Source organism: Ictalurus punctatus, chromosome 5 (genome assembly GCF_001660625.3).
Source record: "Ictalurus punctatus breed USDA103 chromosome 5, Coco_2.0, whole genome shotgun sequence".
Taxonomy (NCBI): domain Eukaryota; kingdom Metazoa; phylum Chordata; class Actinopteri; order Siluriformes; family Ictaluridae; genus Ictalurus; species Ictalurus punctatus.
In genome coordinates, this window is record NC_030420.2 from 18,472,202 (window position 1) to 18,494,505 (window position 22,304).

Consider the following 22,304-nt stretch of genomic DNA (forward strand, 5'->3'; position numbering starts at 1 on the left):
TGGCCTCTGGCTCCTCTAACCATGCACGCACGCACACACACACACACACACACACACACACGCGCGCGCCAAGACAGATACGCACACACAGTGAGACACATTATCTCACGACTTTTCGGCAAAATGGAGTTTCCCCCATTTTGCCGATTCCTTTAGGGTTGGTGTGTGTGTGTGTGTGCGTGTAGCGCCTCTATCGGTCTCGATTTCTCTCAGTGTTGAACATATCACCCTGCTGCCTTGGGTTATCACCCTCAGACTTCATTATAAGGTTTCCCACAGCCTCATGAGATGCTGATGTGTTTTCCTCTCACTCTCAGGTTGTAAAACACTTCAAAAGAGCCACAATTCTGTCTCACCGCTTGGCGAAGGGAGAATATCAGGCCCATCATTCAGTAAAGCTCTGAAAACAGCCAGTAGGCCGTTTTAGCTGCAGCAAAAGAAAGCCCGTGCCCTCTGCCCGCCACTCAGGCTAATTTATTTCCTGTATTGACCATGTCTCTGTGAATTTCCTCTCCCACCACACTTTAGCACAGCGCTCCCAATATGAAGGCACATTTTGCTCCTTTGCTCTTCCCTTACATGGTTTTAATTAAGTTTGCTCAAGTCAGCCTCTTCACCTCAGGTAACCTCGCCTCTCATGAGGGAAAACAAGTGGTGTTGCTGGGATTTCTCAGTGTTCAGTGATTTTCCAGCGCTGGCTCTAGAGTTTGTGGGTTTACTGATGAAATTTTGGATTTTATGTGTGTCAGTGAGAGAGAGAGGAAACGGCTCCATCAGATGAAAGTGATTCATTCTTTTCCCTTGCCCACTCTCACTGTTTTCTGCTGGTTTTAACCTCAATAACATCTTTCAGTGTTGCTCAAAACACCAGTGATTCCCAACACACACACACACACACACACACAAACACACACACACACATGTTGAGAAGCATTCTAAACAGGTCTAATCATATTCAAACTCTTGACCCCAAGTGTATTTTTTCTGCTCTGATGCTGTGTGTGTGTGTGTGCGTGTGTGTGGCTGATGACTTCAGCGCTATGAAAGAAGCTTGCCTTGGTTTAACTCACACTCGGGGCAGACAAATGCTTGTGTGCAAAACACAAATAAAGCGGCTAGGCTTGGGGATTGTCCTTGACAGGCCGCTTCCTCTGGTAAATATCACCTCCTCTGCGGCTTTTTGGACTGCACTACCTCAGCTCCATCATTTTATTTAAGTCTTAAAACGCAGCACTCTATGGTCCATGTGAGCACTTTCTCCTCATTGAGGACCAAATTGAAAACATTAGTCAAGGAGCACTCTGATTATATTAGGAGTTATGTGCATTCAGTAGAGTCAGTCAAGGAGATTGGGCGTGGTGTTGAGAGTTATTGACCCCTTGCGTAGAAAATTGTACGGAACATAGATTTCCAAGGGCTGAGAGACTGTTACTCTTCAAATAACTCTTTTCTTATTTTAATGATCCTGTTGAATATGGGCATCATAATTCTGTTCGGGTACATTAGGTGTAGTGTTTCGCGGTGTGCATCACTGAACACTTCCTGACCATATTCTTCTTATTAAAGAGTCAAAGTCAAAGTCAGAGTAGGTTTTAAATAAGTGCTTTTCTTATTTACTGAAAGCTCTATTGATGAGAAACACATACTGTATAATACAAGTGAGTGCTAACTGATCGAGTAAGAGGTGTTAGAGGGTAACAATTATCTCTACATGTTAGGACTCTCTATGTATTGGCATTTGAATGAAAGAAAAGAACAATGCTACAGCAAACTTGTATTTATTACTGTACAAAAATTATTCAGTTGTTCTGCTTTCAAATAAGGATTTCTGCTTTAACTGATGAATTTGATGGGTTTCAGGTTTAAATTTGTATTCTTTAAATTATCACCCAAGCCAAATGCATGAATCCTTCATAAGTTAGAAAAAGAAAACATTTCTTAGTAGTGTATCCAGACTTTTAAAGTTTATTAAAGCAATAAGCAACTTTTTCTGCCGCAAGGATATAATTCAGTGTTCAATAAATAATTTATTATTACTCATTTTTGCTATAAAGAGTTATTCTTCCACACAATGCAGTGTGTTAACAGCTTTTGTGGTTAAGCAATTAACCAGCAAAGATTAGTGCATTCATTCTATGGACAGAACACTGGCTGTAGTGTAACGGTTCAGATTTTACAACTGAAGCTGTCCATTTTACAGTCTCCTCTGATAGTATTGGAACAGCAAGGCTAATTCACTTGTTTGTGCTGTACATCAAAGACATTTGGGTTTGAAATCAAAAGATGGATATGAGACGAGTGTTTAGGATTCCAGATTTTATTTCCTGGTATTTACATCTAGATATGTTAAACAACATAAAACATAAAACCTTTTGTATCAGACCACCCAATTTTAGGCGAGAAAAAGTATAGGAACAGTTATCCTTGGCCGACCCATTCGGTGTCTGTTGCTCAGCACACCACGGGTTTCTTTCTTTTTCAGGACATTCCAAATTGTTGTATTGGCTATGCCCAATGTTTGTGCAGTGCATCCGATTTTCCCTTTTTCCTCAGCTTCAAAATGGCTTGCTTTTCTCCCATCGACATCCCTCTGATCTTCATGTTGGCTTATCCTTTTTAATTATTTATTGTTTAAACAGTCAATCTAACAGGAAACGCCTGTCAGTTACATGTTCCAGTATTTTTGCTCGCCGACAAATTGGGTGGTCTGATACAAAACGTGCTACGTTCTATGCTGTTTAATGCATCTACATATAAATACTAGGTAATAAAAGCTGAAATTCTAAACTCTCTTCTCGTAGTCAACTCTTAATCTCAAACCCAAATGTCTTCAGTCTACAGCAAAAACAATTTAACTGGCCATGCCGTTCCAGTAGTTTCGGAGAGGACTGTATAATCAAACACAGGAAACCTGCAGCTATGTTGAACAGTAATATGTCTGTGTGCTACCTTTAAAGGATCCAATTACCAGTCAGTAAGTAGTACATGTTAATGGCCCTAAGAATTACAAACACATACATACAATCATGAAATCGAACTAAATGCATCTCATCTTATTTCCACTTTTGAATTTACACTGGATCCCCTCCACACACACACACATTCGCACTCTTTACCTTGTCTTGCACATCACTTCTATTATTTTTCAGACAGGAAATCATTGGCCGTCAAGAGACACAATTTCCATCTTGTGCGGTGATGAGTGTGAGCGAGGCTGGTTGGGGGTGGAAGCAGAGCCTGTGTGCTCACACTCATCTCACAGATAGCTCGAGGCATGTTGGTTATGTTTTAATGTCGTCATAGCATATGCCACTAGCTCATAGCCTACAGTCATTTATAATGTGTGTGATGTATATTGTTGGTGTAGAAGACGCCCAAGTGTGCTTCCTCTGCCCAGCCATTATTGGATTTGCAGGAGAGGAAATGTGGCTTTTATCAGTACTCAGGATGTCATGGACAGTAGATCGGGGAATGAGGAAAAAGAAATAAGAGACATAAATCAGACCAGTGTGCACTGTTAAAGAAAAAAAAACACAACAACACAGTGCTCATGCACATCTGTTTAAACTTTGAATGCAAACTATTTACTTGTTTGTGAAATATTTTTTCTTTTGATAGAACACAGAGGCACATAACGGTATCCAAGTGTAAAATAAACACCAACATCAGCACAACATCAGTGCCCCTGCAAACATGTGAAACCACAAATTCCACTGTAACAGCCACAAATTGAGAAAGGGAAAGTCCAACTGCTCAGAAGCATAGCATAATTGTAAAGTATTAGGTTAAATACAGGCTAATCATCTGAAACTCGCTGCAGCTAATGGTGAATGGAAATGCAGTTACTTGTGCACATTGTATGCACACAGTGTGGGCTAAACATCTGCTCCTGCCCTTGAGGCCTCAGCATGCATGCAGACGAATCCTCTGTCTGCCCATAATCAGGAAGTTCCAAAACAATATATTCGCATTCGCTCCTTTTTGCAATGCACCGTGGCCATGTAAACCAGTGCAAGCTGTTTGGGTTTGGGGGAGGAGCAGGGGAAAACAACGAGTGTGTGTTCAGAATAAAAGCTGCCCTGGAGAAAAGATGGGAAGCAGATTCCTGCTCCAAAAAAAAAAAAAGTGCACCTCCCTCATAAAGAGTGCATCAAAGGCAAGAAAGCTAATCTGCTTGGAGGCTGAATGGGATGAGAGTGGACAGGGCCACTCTCTCTCTCACACACACACACACACACACACACACACACACCTATGCACTTCGGCATATCAAGAGGACACAGAGCCCCGCATAACAACATGCAGCCAGGAGAGCGAAACCTGAGACACACTTACACAAGAAAGGAAATGTATAATTTTCTGGGGTTTAAAATAAACCTAGATTTTTTAAGTGTGCAACATTTCCGTTCTTTTAAGCTCAAGGGCCACGGTCACTTCTGTTCAGTCTATATCGTCTGTACCGAAGGCCTCTCTGAGCTTGATGGAGAGCATGTTTCCTTCTTACTTCCCATTTAATAGAAGTTTTTTTTAATCGACATGAGGGCTCATACAGATGGGAGACAAATTAAATGGAGGCATTTTGTTGCCATGGTTTGGCTCCACTTGCCCCCACAGAGTAAAGGGTCACTATGAATCACTCTGAAGTTGTCTGGACTGATCAGTGTTATGTTCTGATAACACATTTCTATCCTGGTGGGAGTGGTCTCTACTCCTTCTGCCCCGGGACAATCATCCACAGGGCATGAGGGCTCACTTGAATGGTTTGATGAGGATGAAAATGATAGGTTATATCCTAGTCACCAGATCTCAACAAAATTGAACACTTATGTGAGATTTTGTGAGACCAATGCTCTCCTCCACCATCATCAAAACACCAGATGGTGGAATATCTTTTCACAGGATATGAGATGCTACAGTATGGCAGCCAACCTGCTCTGGGTCATGTTGACAATCATATTTGGGTTTTGGGGCTTTTGGTAAAGTGTAATTGTCTCAGCAAGTAGGAAAATGGAGTATCTTTTAAGTAGCAGTGGGGCCCTGGTGCTTTTGTTTCAGTTGAGGGGGAATCCCACACTTCTCCTGTGCTTTTATAGTATAAGTGTAATTCAGTGCAATCCCCTACAGTCCAAATTGTTGGCCTCAGACACAAAGGAGGCTGAGACTAGAGTCCATATCTGAGTGCCTCTGTTTATGACATAAGGCTGCACAAAGAAATCATAGTAAAATGTTCTGATGATTTGTTTGTAAATACAGATTGATCGAAGGAGGTTGATTCAGCTGCATTTGCTTTCAGACAACCATTACAGCACCTTTATTCACCCGTATCCCACCTTATGAGCAGTGACCATAGATATTGTACCATGTGAGCTCTCAAGCGCACCCAGGTGCAATATGAGTCTACAGACAAAAAGAAAATGAGAGACATATAAGAAAAATAACATTGGAAAGCTAAGCCATGGGTGGATCTTAAAAACGAACCAAACACCCAAATTTTCCGTACGGCATATCCTACACAGGGAGCCGATCCCAGGGAGCTCGCGGGACACCCTGTATGGGGCGCCAACCCATCGCAGGGCCAAATCTCACACACTACGGATAATTTTGAAATGCCAATCAGCCTACAACTCATATCTTTGGTGGGGAAGGAACTTTTTCATTCTAATTTCAATGTAAATTTTTTAATAATCCCATTTTATGTAGAATCATACAGTTCTGTTTGTTATGACCAGAAACATATCTACACATTGATCACATTGAAAATCGAACGACCTTCCGTAGTAACACAGCATTGCCTATTCATTTTTCGTGCAGTTCTACACCCAGCTCTTGCTCTTGACTCGCAGTCAAAGCGTATACAGGATAAATAATACGACAAGTTCAATAAGTTTGATAAATTCCCTGACACAGATAAATTCAACATATTAGTAGAAGGTATAATGCTGCAATGTCTGATTAATAGAGGAGTGACAGAGCTTGAGGGAATGCGGTTATACTATTAGTCATTACAATGTTCTGTCTGAGAGATGGAAATGTATTGTGTGTGTGTGCACACTATGTACTTTGTAAGATGGAATAAAATGTTTTGACAATACTGTGCCTTAGTATGCTTGTGCCAGTAATTTGAGAAGAAAGAAAGAGCGAGTTGGCTATCACAGTGGTAATCCTTTCTCCTTGGGGTTTCAGTGATGTGACTCTGTGTTAATGAGAGTCTAGCAGGATTTTTTAAGGAAAACAATTGTTTTCACTAAGATGTGCTGTCTGGCTATTGATTTGCACTAAATTGTTTCTGCAAATCCTGGGATGTTTTGTTTTCCCATTGAGGAAAGTCTGTTTTCATGCTTCTTCTTGAGCATCTACTGGTTAGACGTGGTTGCAGTGATTAAAATTATTTTGCTACCCTCGTGCTTTTTGGCCCCTTCTCTTTTCATTTCTCTGCACTTTTATAATGAGACTAATATTTGAATAATCAAATCGCACGACGCTCATAAAGTAATCTGTACTTACGGTGTTTGTGGACAAGCATAGTTTGTGGAGTTGTGGTTCCCTGGTTGCAAAATATTTGAGAACCCCTGAGAGGGGCCCTTCTGTAGAAATATTTGAGTTTGGTGTTTTTGTCGAGTCTGTGGTACTGGGTTATTGAGTTAACACAAATTTAAGGCTTTGCGTTGTGTGTAAGTCTGCTGTTCTCCACTGTTAGAGTTGCTCTATTGGTCTAAATGAGGGCACTGATGTAATCTCAGTCCCATCAGGTTGGGCAAATAACACCGTCTCTGGTGTTTCTTCTAGCAGACAGGTTGCCACACACATACTCTCTCTCTCTCTCTCTCTTTCTCTCTCTCTCTCTCTCTCTCTCTCTCTCAGACCAGCAACAGATCTTATTAAAGCAAACCTCTTTTCTTCAAGAATGACTCTTCATCAATCTTTACTGAAACAAGGTTAAAAAGAGGCTATATCATATGTTTGCCAAAGAAGTAAGTGTGTGTGTGTGTGTGTGTGTGTGTGTGTGTGTGTGTGTGTGTGTGTGTGTGTCTGTGTCTGTGTCTGTGTCTGAGGTGGTCCGAACCTAGGAAGTAAAGCTGTCGTCTCTAGCTTTGGTCTCACCGTGACCCTTGCAGTGGATGAACCCCTCCCAAGTACACATACACACACACACACGTACACACAAACACAAGCATAGTGATGGATGTGTTTCCCCTTTTAGGAACCCCCAAGTATCTGTACACACAGGTGTGTCTGCTTATACAGATCACAGACCTGAAGTAGTGACTCCATATCCCATCTCACTCAGCACACCCACTCAAACCCACACTCAGGCCCACTTCTCTGTACATAGCTTTGGAGCACTGCAATAAATTAGCCTTGTTGACCCTCATTACACACACACACACTCATGCTCTCTGGGTTTTCTTGCTCCAGCTTTGAATGTGTGTATATTTGTACATACACACAGACTTGAGTAGCATCAGCAGCTGTTCAACCAAAGGCTCCGAAAGTCTGAATCCACTCATTTATTAAATCAGAAATTACAAAAACAAAGCGATGAATAAATTGTACTAGTTGATATTTATTATCGAAGAATACATGATTTAAAATTGTATTCTTTGAATTTGAAATATATCTTAGTAACTCATTTGCATCCTATTTGTTCACATACTTATTTTACTCAGATTATATACTCTTAGAATCATGTTTAACCTGGAACCATTGAAGGATCTTCAACTTTTTTTTTTGTGGAATCTCGAGCATTTCCGTTTTCACAGAAGGTCTTAGGTCCATTCCTTGTAGGAAGCTAAGAGGCTTTAACTATCCAAAGAACCTTTTTTTTTCTTCTAAAAGTGTTAATACATGTAAAACTAAAAACTTACAGTGGATATAAAAAGTATACACACCCCTGTTAAAATAGCAGCTTTTTGTGAACCGAGATAAATCATTATAAAGGGTGTGCACCTTAATGCATCCATGTTATTGTAAGTTTTTTTTTCTGTTTTGTTTTTTCACTTGAATTTTATTGGTTGCTGTGCCACATTAAAAGTGGGAAAAGATCCGACGTGATTTATCTTGGATTGAGTTTTTTGCATCACAAAAAGCTGCTAATTTAACAGTGTGTGTATACTTTTGATATCCACTGTATGTCTGATATTGATTCAGAATGCTGTGCTGTTATTATGAAATTAATGAAATTAATCAATGGCATGCAGATGTGAATCGACTCAAAGTTCATTATTTTTCTATAAAAGCAAAAGTTCAAGTGCCCCCCCCCCAATTTGACAATAATCATTTTTATGAATTAAAGTTTATAGTTTTACAGTTGATGTTGTGAAACATCTGTGAAACAAGTTCACTTATCACTTCTATTTAAGCCACTTTAAACAGTCATTCCCTCACCTGCTGTTTTTTCTTTCTTTCTTCAATTTAATAAAACAACAAACTGCTGCATGATTGAGGAACAACAGCCCTCTGCCCTGAACATCTTCTGTGTCAGAACACTTAATGGAACAGGCTTACATCTAAGTGCTGGCGCATGTTTAATTCTGTTTATTGTTAGGTGTAGCTAATATGAGTGTCTGCTATACAAGTTCCTGGGAAAGAGTTGTTACTATAGAACCAGTGCCTTATTAGAACAAGCGCATTAGTATAAACCTTTGATTTGCCTTGCAGCCAACACTGTGTAAGAGTCGTGCTGTTACGGAAGATTAATCGTCATGTTCCGATCAATCAGAATCGAGGATTCAATGGTGCTGTGGTATAAACCACTATAAATAATGAATTTTTCTTCTGCCAGTGAAAAGTTCTGAATTCAGAACTATCATTTGACAAAGTGGATTTTCGTCGACTAAAAAACAAATTCTTGGTAGTGGCGTCAGACGTTTGGTGAACAATCAAGTGAGTCAGAAAGGCTTTAAAGCAAACCGCAGGCCAGACTGGGAAAATATGTGTGAGGAGTGATTTTTATCATCTTAATGATGCAGTGTTGCCTTGTCGTCTGTGGGCTGTTCTGTAAGAGCCATGTGTTTATGAAGGTCCTCAGTCATTCATGTGTGAACACTTACTACTACTAGACATCTTTTGTAGGCTTGTGCCATTAATACACACTCTCTCTCTCTCTCTCTCTCTCTCTCTCTCTCTCTCTCCTCTCTCTCTCTCTCTCTCTCTATAGCATTGATAGCCATTGGGCAGTACAGCAGCACTATAGAGACCGTGGATGCTGGATGGTGTAAGGAAATCACAGACCAAGGAGCCACGCAGATCGCTAAGAGCAGCAAGTCCCTGCGCTACCTGGGCCTGATGAGGTGTGATAAGGTAAAGTATTTAGCACAGAGACTTGCAGGCAGTGGAAATGCAGAGGATCAGCTTTCATTTGGAAATTGACTCTGTTATGTGTTTGACACATTTATGTGTTTAACTCTTTACAAACACACAGCAGGCACACACTCTGACACACTAGTCAGCAGCAGAACAGGAAAGCAGGCCAAACAGCTCACACATTTCTGAAAGTGAGCACACAGCATCACACCTCACAATACACTAACACATTTCATAGGAAAAACATACACAAAAAAGTAACTGGGGAAATTCATACAGTGCTTATGTATGTCCAGCAAAGCATGCTGGGACAGGAACTCACAGAACTGCACTCTGGGCTAGAGGATCTTTTTGCTCCAAGGTAAAAGAGGCAAACAAGTGCCACAGATGACACATTTGAGGTTTTTGAGGCCATTGTGCAGTGGCACGTCTTTCCCGCTATGTTGTTCTCTTTCATTCTTCCCCCCACCTTCTCTTTCTCTCACTTGATTACTTTCTTCCTCCCTTTCTCTCCCCCCCTGCCACTTGCCTCTTCTCTTCCTCCCTCTTTGCCTACCCTGTTATCTAGCAAGTCACTTAGACATTCACTTGAAAAATAGTTTAGCAATGGAACATGCATTCCACCCCTGATTTTCAAATTATATTTCCCAGATCGAAACATAATATAATTTCCTTGATATTTTTCACTTGGGTTGTCAAAACAAGATGAGATTTTTTTTTCTTCCTGAAAATGAAATATCACTTTCCCATAAAGATTTGATATAATTAAAGTGCATTGAAATGAAATTTTTATTGCTTGTATTGGTAGGATGAGAATTTATCTGGTTTGGGTGCCACTATTGAGAACTCTGTCCTCCTCCACTCACAACTTTCAGCATAATTTGCATAGCCAATGTCCCACGAGAAATTCAATTACTCTGCAGATTACCACTCTGCACAGCCAATGCAAAAATGCTTTAATCCTGTTTCTATTTTTGATGTTGCCTTTGGACTTGTGTAAAAGTTAATATATATATATATATATATATATATATATATATATATATATATATATATATATATATATATATATATATATATATATATATAAATATATTTTTTTAAATCCTGATATCCATGATCTGTACGTTACACCCTTACATAAGGCACTAAGGGGCAGATTAAGTACATGGAGGCACATGGGGCAGTTTATATAAACATACACCCCATGGTAATTATTATTTTTATTTTTTTTTATGTATTTGGACAAACAAGCATTTGATCCTTCTTGAAACAGTGCCTATTAATAAAGTTGATTCACTATCAGATGAAACATAAAATTGACATTTTGTAGCAATTTTCATAATTTAAATGGAAAAAAAACAACAACAGATCAGTCAGATGGAAAAAGTAAGTACACCCCTACATTTATCACATCTTCAAATCCATAAAGTTAGAATCAGGTGTTTAAGATTGGCTGTCAGTGATTAGAAGCTGTTTAGGGAGTGCAGGTGGAACCGGTCTTATTTATACCTCTCTCATATCTAGTGTCTGGTGTTCCGTTTGTTATTGAGGTGTGTGGTGTCATCATGCCAAGATCTAAAGATTTCTCTAAGCCCTTCATAAAAAAGGTTGTGGATGCCTATGAGTCTGGCAAGAGATTTAAAAAGATCTCAAATTATTTGAAATACATCATTTCACTGTAAGGAAAATCATCTACAAGTGGTGCAGATTTCCTCACGGTGTCCGCAGGTCCTTAAAAAGTCGTAAAATGTTTTAAATTCCTTAATGTAAAAACAAGGCCTTAATTAGCATTAATATGTCTTAAATTCACGTTTCAAAGGTCTTAACGATGCAACTGAACCAACGCCGTAAAGAAGATTTAGATGTCATTTTTGGCTGGTTGCTGTTTGAGATGGTAAACCCATGTGACTGTGTTGCACTGAGAGTGTGTGTGCGGCTCATCAGTGTTTTAGAGCAGCTCAACCCACAGTAACTGCCGCTCCACACCAACGTCATCTCTGTCTGTGCTGTGAGTTTGAGTCGCTTATAACCTGCATTTAGACAAAACACGTGCCAGATTCACTTTGGTTATGCGTTAGCGTAATCTCAAACATTTTTGTGAGCAGAGGTTTACAGCATTTCACCTGATTGGTAATGAGAACTCAATTTTAAAAAATGCCAACCAAAAGGAGGTCTTCCTGCGTGTTCTGCCAAAATAAAAGCCACAAGGTCTAACGCATAAAAGAAAGTGAATTAAGTCAGAAATATATTACTATTGTTATATTACTATCTGTACCTCAAATAAAAATGTATTATTATTAAGCATTATTCAGTGCAATGGTAATATTACAAAATAGCAAAGGTTTTTTAATATTTATATTTTCTTCTTTACAAAAATGTACGTACATTTATAACACTACTTGTTACATTGCTAGTTTTTTTGTAATTTAATGCCATGGTAAACACTATACTGTTGCGAGGGGGTTTCTAATACACCTGCTGAGGGAGAGATGGTAAATTTGACATATTTTTCTCTTCTGACTGCCGTAATCCTTCTCTCTATATTTTTCCCTCTCTTGGAAAGTCATGGGAAGGAAATACTCGATTTTTTTTTTCACTGTTGGAGCAAGTGGTAATGCAAAAAGAATATTTGCTCTGGTCTCCCATCAACCATCTACCTCTATAGAAGTTTATCCTGTTATAGTTTACTTAAACCCAGAAATGGATGTATATGCATGAATACAATCCATTATAGCTGATGTATCATGTAGCATGCTTGTGACGTGCAGGTCTTAAGATATTTTTTGGAATACTTTAAAAAGTATTACATTTGTAGTGCTGATGGCTGCAAATACCCTGTTTCAAACAACTGCCAACTTGTCCAGGACTGGCCATCCCAGCAAATTTAGCCCAAGAGCAGATCATCTGATGCAAAAAAAAAAAAAAAAAAAGGTGCCAAGAACCCCCAAATTTGCTAGTAATATCTGCTAGTAAGTCTCGCAACTGGTGGTGTCAAAATGCATACTTCTACAAAGAGAAAGAGATTGCACAAATTTGACCTGCATGGGAGGCATGCCAGGAAAAAGCCTTTGCCAGACTACAGTTTGCCAATGATCATATAGGCAAAGACCAGGCCTTTTGGAATAATGTAATCTGGACAGACGAATCAAAGAAAGAGTTGTTTGGCCACAGTAACAGCAGACATGTTTGGTGCAGACCAAAGGCAGCTTTTCAGGAGAAGCAGCTCATACCAACTGTGAAGGACGGTGGTGGAAATGTTATGGTTTGGGGTTGCTTCACTACTTCAGGGACTGGACAGCTTGCATTCATTGATTCAACTGTGAATTCTGCATCATATCAAAGAGTGCTTAAAGATAATATGAGGCCAGCTGTCCAAAAGTTGAAGTTGAACTGAAAGTGGACCTTTCAACATGATAATGATCCGAATCACACTCGCAAATCCACCAAAGAATGGCTCAAAAAGAAGAAATGGAGGTTAATGGAATGGCCTAGTCAAAGCCCGGATGAATCCCATTGAAATGTTGTGGGGGGATTTGAAAAGGGAAGTACATGCAAGAAAACCCTCAAACATCTTGCAACTGAAAGAATATTGCAGGGAATATTGCCACGTCAAGCCGATGTCAGAGACTGGTGGAGAATTGTGCAAAATGCCTACAAGAAGTTATTTCAGCTAAAGGGGGCAATACTAGCTTCTGAGGCCAAGAGTGTACTTACTTTTTCACAGAAGAATATCACAACTATTGTTATTTCTGTTGAATAAATTATTGAAAAAGTTGATTTTTCTTGTGGTTTTGTTCAAGTATATCAACTTTATTAATAAGCACTGTTTCAAAGATGTTCAAAAGTTTTCTTGTCCAAATATGTCATAAAAAGCCAACAATTTCCATGGAGTGTACTTATCATTTCACACATACACGCGCAGACACACACACACACACACACACACACACACACACACACACACACACAAACACAATTTATATATATAATAGTTCAGTGTATGTTTATGGGAGTTTGCCTCTAAAAACACAAAGTACAGGATGAAGACTAATCGGACCAGCTATTCTGATTTAATGACTTTATGATCTCTCAGGCTGTTTAACACTTGTGGGGAGCTTATCTTTAGTGCAAACATGATTGCAATATTTACTGCAGAGATCAGACATTGATCACCACACAGTGTTTTCAAAAAGAAGGAACCTTTCAAGAATATATCCAATTATTTTCAGTGATTGAAGAAACCATAACATACACATCGACTGCAAAGTCATAGTATTATTAATTGATTGGAAGAGAGTTAAAAAAAACAAATAATTATTTGGAGTGCAAACCCAGGGACTGCAGTCACTGCATCACTAAGGTTCTTGTTCACTTTCTGACCTCAGGTCCTTTTTAATGTTCTCTGGCTGGAATATCAGAGCTGGAATGATGCACTGTGCTGAGGTCACTTCTGAGTTCAGATCCATGTAAAATTCCCAAATGACCAGGGAGCGAACCTAAAATGAGTTGATGATTTTAAACAGAGCACACATACCAATCCCTAAACATTCACATTGTATATGGTTTAAAACTTCAGTGCTATATATCTACCCATTTGTTTGCTGACAGGATGACGTGCAAAACAGCGATTTATTCACAGTATTAATAATAGATCACCTGCTAAACCAGCCGCACTTAACAACACATATATAAGAAATAAAACACGATGTGGCATGCTGTTATAGGAAAGTAATCAATGACTGGGTAGTATGATGACCCCCTGGATGTTACCATGCAAAAGTAGATTATTTCCCAATAACAGAATGCTGTAAATTGTTTTATTATACCACAGCAATTTACCAATGATTATTAATGAATGCCACTTTTCTAACTCTTTATAGTTACATTTAATGTTGTGGAATGTGTAAGTTAGTTCCTGTTAGCATTTACCTTATAACAGCTACATATAACAGCCTTTTCTCATAATCATTACTTTATTTAAGTTAATAAGACAAAAAAAAAAAAAAACGGCTTGTTGGAAAGCACAAAGTTGCCAATGTTGTTGAAAATTTACTGACTGTTACAAAGCACTGACACCCGAGACTCCTTTCAGAAATGTTAAATGAATGCTTCCTTACAGAAACCTTCACCATATCAACGATGATGAGTTTTTCTTTGTTACACACATTCTTATATTTACATTCTGTTTATTATTAGCCTTACATTATGTAGTGTCTGCCATATGAGTCGTTATGATAGAATTGTTACTATAAATAATGAGAATGTAGTACAACCAGCATGTTAATATACCTAGTATAATGATAATGAGTCTTTATTGGTCACATATACATATGCACAGTGAAATTCTTTTCTTCACATACTCCAGCATGTCAGGAAGCTGGGGTCAGAGCACCGGGTCAGCCATGATACAGCGCCCCTGGAGCAGAGAGGGTTAAGAGCCTTGCTCAAGGGCCCAACAGTGGCAGCTTGGTAGTGCTGGGGCTTGAACCACCGACCTTCCGCTCAGTAACCCAGAGCCTTAACTGCCAAGCCACGAGTGCCCCCACATAATATTTAATATAATATAATTAAACTTATTATTTGAATTACTGCCAGTAGAACAGTCCAAGCCTTCCTGTCATAGAAAATTAGAGCAGTGGTGGCTCAATGGTTAAGGCTCTGATACCGGATAAGGTTCAGCCGTATCATGGCTGACCCTGCAGTTTGACCCCAAATTTCTAACAAGCTGGGATATGTGAAGAAAAAGAATTTCACTGTGCTGTAATGTGTATTTGAGAAATAAAGGCTTCTTCTTCTTCTTCAAAATGAATTGACACAATTGAACAGTGCTGTGGTATGAAAATCTATAATTATTTTCTTTTCTTAGTATATCTTCCACTTATATAGTTTCTGTTCATTTTTATTGTTGGCAAACATGATCTATATTCAGGTCATTGTATAGACAGTATGGTGCAACTGTCCAAATGCTCACCATGTCATCAGGAGTTTTCCCTATCCCTCTGTGGCTGGGTGCATAATTAAATCTGCTCTCTATTTGGGAGGAATGACATTCCTATCTCCTCTGTTGATCAGCATGTCAGCTGTTTGTTCTTGTGTGATAGGATAGTGCAGTTAGTGTTCTCCTTCGAGCCTGTTTAGCCACCCAGTTTTGAAAAAAAGAAAGGCTGCTTCAGTGTGCTGGCTTTTGCCTTCCCAGGTTGGTAACTGTTGTGCAAAATGGGAATTACTAAATGTGCAATTGTAGTTAAATCATTCTAGAAAAAAATATTTTTTAGACCACTAATATATTCAATGGAGAATATAATGGATTTGACTTTAAATTCTGCTTTTCATTAAGTGTTATTATCGCTGGAATTTGTACTGTACTAGTTCCTTTTGGTTTTGGTTCATACTGCTACAGAAAGCAATTGTGAGCACACTCTTTACTGATATTTGCTGATTTCTTCTCTGCCCTTGGGCAAAATATCTGAAGACTGGAACTATGAAAGAATGGTGTTAATTGAGAGCATCCAAAATAATCAAATCAATTCATTTAAGTCCTCGGCCAGTTTTTCAGCTTCCTCAAAGCCTTTAATGTGCAGGACGGCGGAGCCGGGTGAAAGCTCTGTCTTTATCAAAGAGAAATTTGTCCACTTTAACAGTCATTCGTTGTACACGCCAGCATTTTTGATTCTGTAAAATACTTCACCCCTCGTTGTACAGTAATTGAAATGACATTTTCATATTTTCAGTGATTTCATTTTTTTAACAGAAAGGCATTTTGTGTACAGTCCTGTAGTCAGAGTCTATGATAATGTACAATGCTTTCAACATGCATAACCTGTATAAGCCTTATATTTTAGTAAAGAAGAAGACTTTCTCACCTAAACGTCAGTTGCTGGGATTTTTTTATTTATTTATTTATTTATTTTATCAGTGTCTGTGCATCAACTTTAATACCTCATCTCTTTTAGACTCAAAGTGAAAATATCTGTAGAGTTGAGTAATGTGCACCCAAGCAAGGGAGCCAATATTCAGGAGAGAAACGGAAAAGAGACTGCTGTAATCGCTCATAGCTTAAAGACATTCTTTGTAAACAGATACAGAAACAAATTCCATCCATGGAGCTGTTGTTTGCCAGTAACATGCAGGAATGAAATTTTATATTTATTGGATGATTCTAAAAAATTATTTGAATACTTGGATGTGAATTCTAATAGAATGAAGAGCAATATTATGCTTTCTAAAATGGAGCATTACATTTTAGGACAGATAGTTTAATAAAACTGCTGGTGAATTCCATAGTGGTGAATCTCCAGCAGCAAAAAAAAAAAGAGATGAAGTACCATAATGGATTTAAATGGTAAATGGCACACTAATATAGTGCTTTTATATATAGCGCTTTACACTGTGTCTCATTCACCCATTCACACACACAATCACACACCAATGGTAGCAGAGCTGCCATGCAAGGCGCTAACTTGCCATCGGGAGCAACTTGGGGTTCAGTGTCTTGCCCAAGGACACTTCGGCATGTGGAATCACGCGGGCCTCCACCCTACGATCAGTGGACAACCCGCTCTACCAACCGAGCCACAACCGCCCCCGTTTAAAATTGCAAATGCAGTAAAGGCTCTCAAGGTTTATTTAGGGGTATGGTTACTGAAGGATGGCAGTTTTACACAAATGACCCTAATTCTTTTTCTTCATTTGACTTGAAATTTGTTATTTCATCAACTATAAAAGAACAACCTGCCCAACATGCAGCGTTCACCCTGACTCTCGTCTGCTCTTCATTTGTACAAATACAGACGAAATGTCCCAAGCCAAAAATCACTTGAGCATGGGCACGTCTATCACGCTCACTCGGCGTTCTTCCCAGCAAAACGCATCAAGCACATTTCCCAGAATGTGATGTCAACTCTCTGTGTTCTGGAGGGTATTGCCTGTCCAGGTTTCCAACAGAAATAGCCCCAATTCATTCCCTTCAGACTGTCTTATGTCGCGCAGTGATTTAAGTGATCATTTAAGACTAAAAATGTTATGACAGCATAAAATACAGTCCCTTTTTTTTTTTTTTTACTTCATAGTTTGAGTCTCAAATTCAATCACAGCTCAAGTCTTCCAGACTATGTCCCAGTCAAATGCCGACCTTTCTCTCAGAAATTATCAAAGCCACACTCACACATTTCAGCGTTTTACTGCTGTGGAGAGAGCACAGGCAACTTTAGAGTGTTGTAAATCTTTGTGTTTATGCAGGCTGTTAGGGAGATCCAGCACTGTGTGATCCCCACGTACTCCAAAACACTTTTAAACATTAACCAAATCTGTTTGGCAATGGCCTTTAGCTCCAGCTATATTTTGTGTGGCTGTGTCTGTCCATCTGTACATCTGTTTTCTTTTTAAGGGGCAATAGTTATACTAGATGTTGGATACATTTTTCTTTTACCCCCCCCCCCCCCCCCCCCCCCCCATATTTTTGTTACAACTTGCCATATTGTAGCTCTAAGCACAGTGTATTCCACATGAAGAAATAATCTGTTGGGTTTGCTAGATCTCATCCAGTAACATAGGAATAAATATTTCATTCAAAGCTCTTTTAATATTAGCTTGATCTTTTTTTTCCTCGTCGTATAATCACGTTTAGGGTTAGGGTAGCTGGAGTTGCACTGCAACACTTACAGAGATCTGTCAGTTTTATGAAGTGTCTTAGTGAGCTTGGGAACGTTGTTGGTAAAACGCAAATTCAGACTTCAGTAGTACATTTATATCTCAACAATAAAAACTCGACAATAAAAACAAAACTGTGGTAATGTCTCTTATGAAAGTTGTGATATGTGCACAGTGCTTGTTATTGTAGTGTAAAATGGGCATTGTGCATGGCTCACACGTTGCATTTTTAAGCACTTTGAAGTCCTGTAGATGGGGCCAAAAAAAAAAAACGGGATAAATATATTGAGCAATATATCAGTCCAGTATGACCTGGCTCAGCAGAAGGCTGGATAAATAATGCATATGAGGAAATATCGTCATCTCTACAATAGGACATGTATGGCGAGTATGGTACAATAAGGTGCCACAGTTGTGAGTGGATATTAGATTTCACTTTGTCCTTGGTCACAGCCATGTACTGCCTGTCAAACAAGATTAAGAAGGCCTCTGATCCTGAGATTAAAGTCTTTGAAGATAAAAAATGAACAAGTATAATAAGAAGAGTCTCAGCAAATCAGGAACCCCAACTTCAGATATGTGAAAGATTAAAAACATCAATCTCTGCTGGAATGATATTTCATATAGATCTTCTCTAACCTCGGCAATGCACACACTGAACTGAGCTGGGTTTTTTTTAAACAACGTTGTGTATTTATGTTGGAGAACATTTTATACTGGCACGTGATTCAAGATTAGACCAGGTGCAATATAAAACACATCATGTAATTTTGTGAAATAAAGTTGTTTTTTTTTGCATTTGGAATAGGATTTATTTAAATTTATTTTATACTATACTATCCTATTGTATTGATTGAATTATAATTTTTTTTCATGCTGGATATGAATACGTCCCTGCAGTCTCACGTGACAGTGTGCACTTTTCAGAGTGATCATGACCAATAACAGCACTAGCAGTTTCTTCCATACCACAAGGTTAACACAGGGACATTCTTACACGGTGCAAGGTGTTATGATATTGTTAATGTCATTATGTGTCTAATTTCACAGGCATGTGCTCATGTGTGTATGTGATTATTTCTAATCATCTTTTTCCACTGAACTGTAGAGTTCGGCCTTTTTGTCTAATCTTTCTCTGGATAGAAATGTTTGTGATATTAATTTTCCCTCTGAAAAGATTTATGATTGCCTATGATGAAGAACAACTACAGAGTCTCCCCTGGGGATTACGCTGTTCATTTGTAATCCGAATGCCACACTGTTGACATTGTACAAGATGAAAGTTAAAGGGTGGAAAGTTGTTTCGACTCATTGCCTCAGAGGACGGGGGTAATTATCTCGCCGAACAGCCGAAGAAGCGTCTGTGTTCTCTCCAGGTCCCACGTTACACGTGCTGTTATTCAAAAGATGTAGGTTTGTAGTGCTGTCGATGCTGTGTGAACGGAATGGTAATGTACAGAGAACTCTGTTTCCTTCATACATGTCATTGAAGCAGTATTTCACGTCATGGGCTGGATATATAATCATTTATGTATCCATCTATTCAGTTATTTATTCACTTATTTCTCTGTTTCTGCTCACAGGGAACAAGTGGAGATTGCCTTTAAATTTCATTTATTGTGTTAAATTTCAAACGCAAACAAGGTTTCTGCAGATTGACATAAAATCTCACACATATGTTTACAGTATACTAGTGTTCAAATCAACCTTGTCCTGTGTTTCTCTAGGTGAGCGAGGAGACAGTGGAGAGACTGGTCCTGCAGTACCCCCACATCGTGTTCAGCACAGTGATGCAGGACTGTAAGCGAACTCTGGAGAGGGCCTATCAGATGGGCTGGAGCCCCAACACTTCCACTGCATCCTAGCTAACACACACACACACACACACACACACACACACACACACATATCTATACAGTCATATCAATAAAGATGAACTGCTGTTTGCCTTCCTTGTCAGCACAGCTGGTCGGTTTTCAGAGCATTAACATTGTGCTGGTACAATTTCATTGAAGCTAGAATCAATTTGTTTGCATTTTACTTTATTAACAACTTGTTTTTTTCTTTGGAAAACTATCATCATAAGCAGATGTTAATATTTCCAGACTTTAGTCATCCAAAACAAACATCTTGCTAGCACATGCTCGCTCTCTCTTTTTTTCTTCTTCTTCATGCAACTGTGTGCAATCCAAGCATTAGTGTCTGAGGAATAGTTCATCTTCTGGGAGTTTTATTTGTGTTCATCACAACAACTCTCGTACTGTTTAACACCTACCATATTGTTCCAAAATTTTACTCCATGATTCATATAAATGTCACCTTAAAGTTTACTAAAAGCAGTCAAGTCATAACTTGACTAAACAGATTTTTTTTAGTAACGTGTTGAACACTTATTCTGTTATTGTCCAAATCTTATAGAAGAAACTGAGTTCTTTATGGTGGACTTGACTCATAAAGAATATGGTACCTTTTATGGTACATTTGTTTCAGACTGTTTCAGTCCAGTGAAGTAGGCAACCTCATCTCATATAAATCTAACTCAGCTGTCATAGTAAAAACAGAATATTGGGGTTGTGATATATATCCAGGATTATAGGGAGTGTTATGGAAAAGACTCTGTGTTATGTTAAACCTTCTATTCTTCTTTCCTTTCAAAAAAAAATGTTGTTTAACCCTCGTGATATTGTAAACTGTGGTTTGAAGTTTGTTTTGGCTGTTCAATGAGAACTTTGGAAAAAAACCCAAGGGTTCTTCAGTATGGAATTTTGCATAACCTTTTATTAATATAGTGCTGCCAGGCTTCTGTATTTGCCTGCGATGACATGACTGAGATGTGGAATGATGAAACTGTTCCATTTAAAGTAGAGAGATTAGAATTTATTCATCCCTCATCATTTCCATAGCTAGCCTGTGATATACTCTTATGCAAACAACCACCAGGGTATTTTCCTATTGTGTAAGAAATAGGGTAAGAAGGGGAACCACAGGTCTTAGTTAATGTTTTCCTTTGCTGTACTTAGGGATTAGAGTCAATTAACCATACATTTCTAATTCAGTATAGGCTCCTAGACTGTTCGAATCCTAAGTGTGTATGTTCTCTTCATGAGTGTGTGGAGTTTTTGAGGCCAGATTTGATTGAGTATTTGAATGAGGTGAATGAATTAAGGAATAAAACCCTTTCCTTGTATTTTGCTTTTGTGCTCTGTCTTATCTTAGACCCCCCTTTGTCATTATGTTTCACAGACAGGCTTGGCATTTCCAACCCTAACCTTTTTGCCCCATTGTTTTTTGTTGTTTTTTTTAACCACTCTGCCACTTTGAGAGGATTTGTTGACCTTTGGGAATAATTTGTCAAATCATGACACAAATATAAAGATAGTTATCTAGTTCTTACCCTCACACCATCTTAAAATGTTGCCTTTTCCTCCATAACTGAGCAACCGCTTTACCCTGGTTAGGACCCAGAGCCTGTCACAGGAACCCACCATCATGGGAAACTAATGTATTGTAGGTTATCTCACACAGTTGCACACACATTCCCTCCTAGTGGCAATTTAGAGATGCAGTCCACCTACTAGCATGTCTTTAGGAGGTGGAAGCAACAAAAACAGGAGAACACGCGAAGCTCTGCATAAACAGTAAACTGAGATCAGAATCAAACCCCAAAGCCTAGAGCTGTGAGCAGCAACACTAACCACTGCCAAGCTGCTGTTAAGTATTTAGATAAACACGGGATTTATATATTCATCAGAGTCCACCGAAGCACTGTCTCACATCTAATCAGCCTTCACTTTAGTGGATGGTCAGCATTTGTCTTTCAGTGATGATCACAATTAAACAGATATGAGCAAGTGCACACTTCAGAGGCATTCAAGCTTTCATTCAACATGGTTAAGGCCTTGACATTCATCAGGTATCTTCCTTGTTATGATTCCATGCTTTTATTGTTTTGATGCATACTGAAAGTGAAATGTATAAAACTATCTCCCAACAAAACAATCCAGATTACAATCCTTTTGGTGGGCTTTTCTTAAAGATGATAATTCAGTAAATCAACTCAATAATAGACATTGTTATTCACTTCTTAAATATGTGAAAAATAAATAAATAATAATAAAAACATTTAGCTTTAATAACACCATCTGGAATGCCTGTTGTTATTATGAGTTATTTTGATAATTATCATATTGATCATTTTTTCCCTCCTAATTATGGGATACAGATTTTAGTGCGTGTCTGTGAGAGATAATAGTAATGTGTTGCTTTATTAGTAAACAAAGTGATAACAAAGGAATTGAAGAGTTATGTCTATTAGCAAAACATCTTCAAGGTTATAACACAATTCCAGG

General features: G+C 38.7%; 1 protein-coding gene across 2 annotated transcripts in view; it reads left to right on the plus strand.

Annotated features, from left to right (window-relative positions):
* The window catches only part of fbxl17 (F-box and leucine-rich repeat protein 17), a 262,999-nt gene extending 240,906 nt beyond the window's left edge, over positions 1-22,093 (plus strand). For both annotated transcript variants that reach the window (XM_017467835.3, XM_017467834.3), the window contains exons 9-10: positions 9,158-9,300; positions 19,683-22,093. In XM_017467835.3, the coding sequence (XP_017323324.1) occupies positions 9,158-9,300; positions 19,683-19,820 (281 nt within the window). In that variant the 3' untranslated portion in view covers positions 19,821-22,093. The remainder of the gene's footprint in view (positions 1-9,157; positions 9,301-19,682) is intronic.
* The last annotated feature ends 211 nt before the right edge of the window (positions 22,094-22,304 follow it).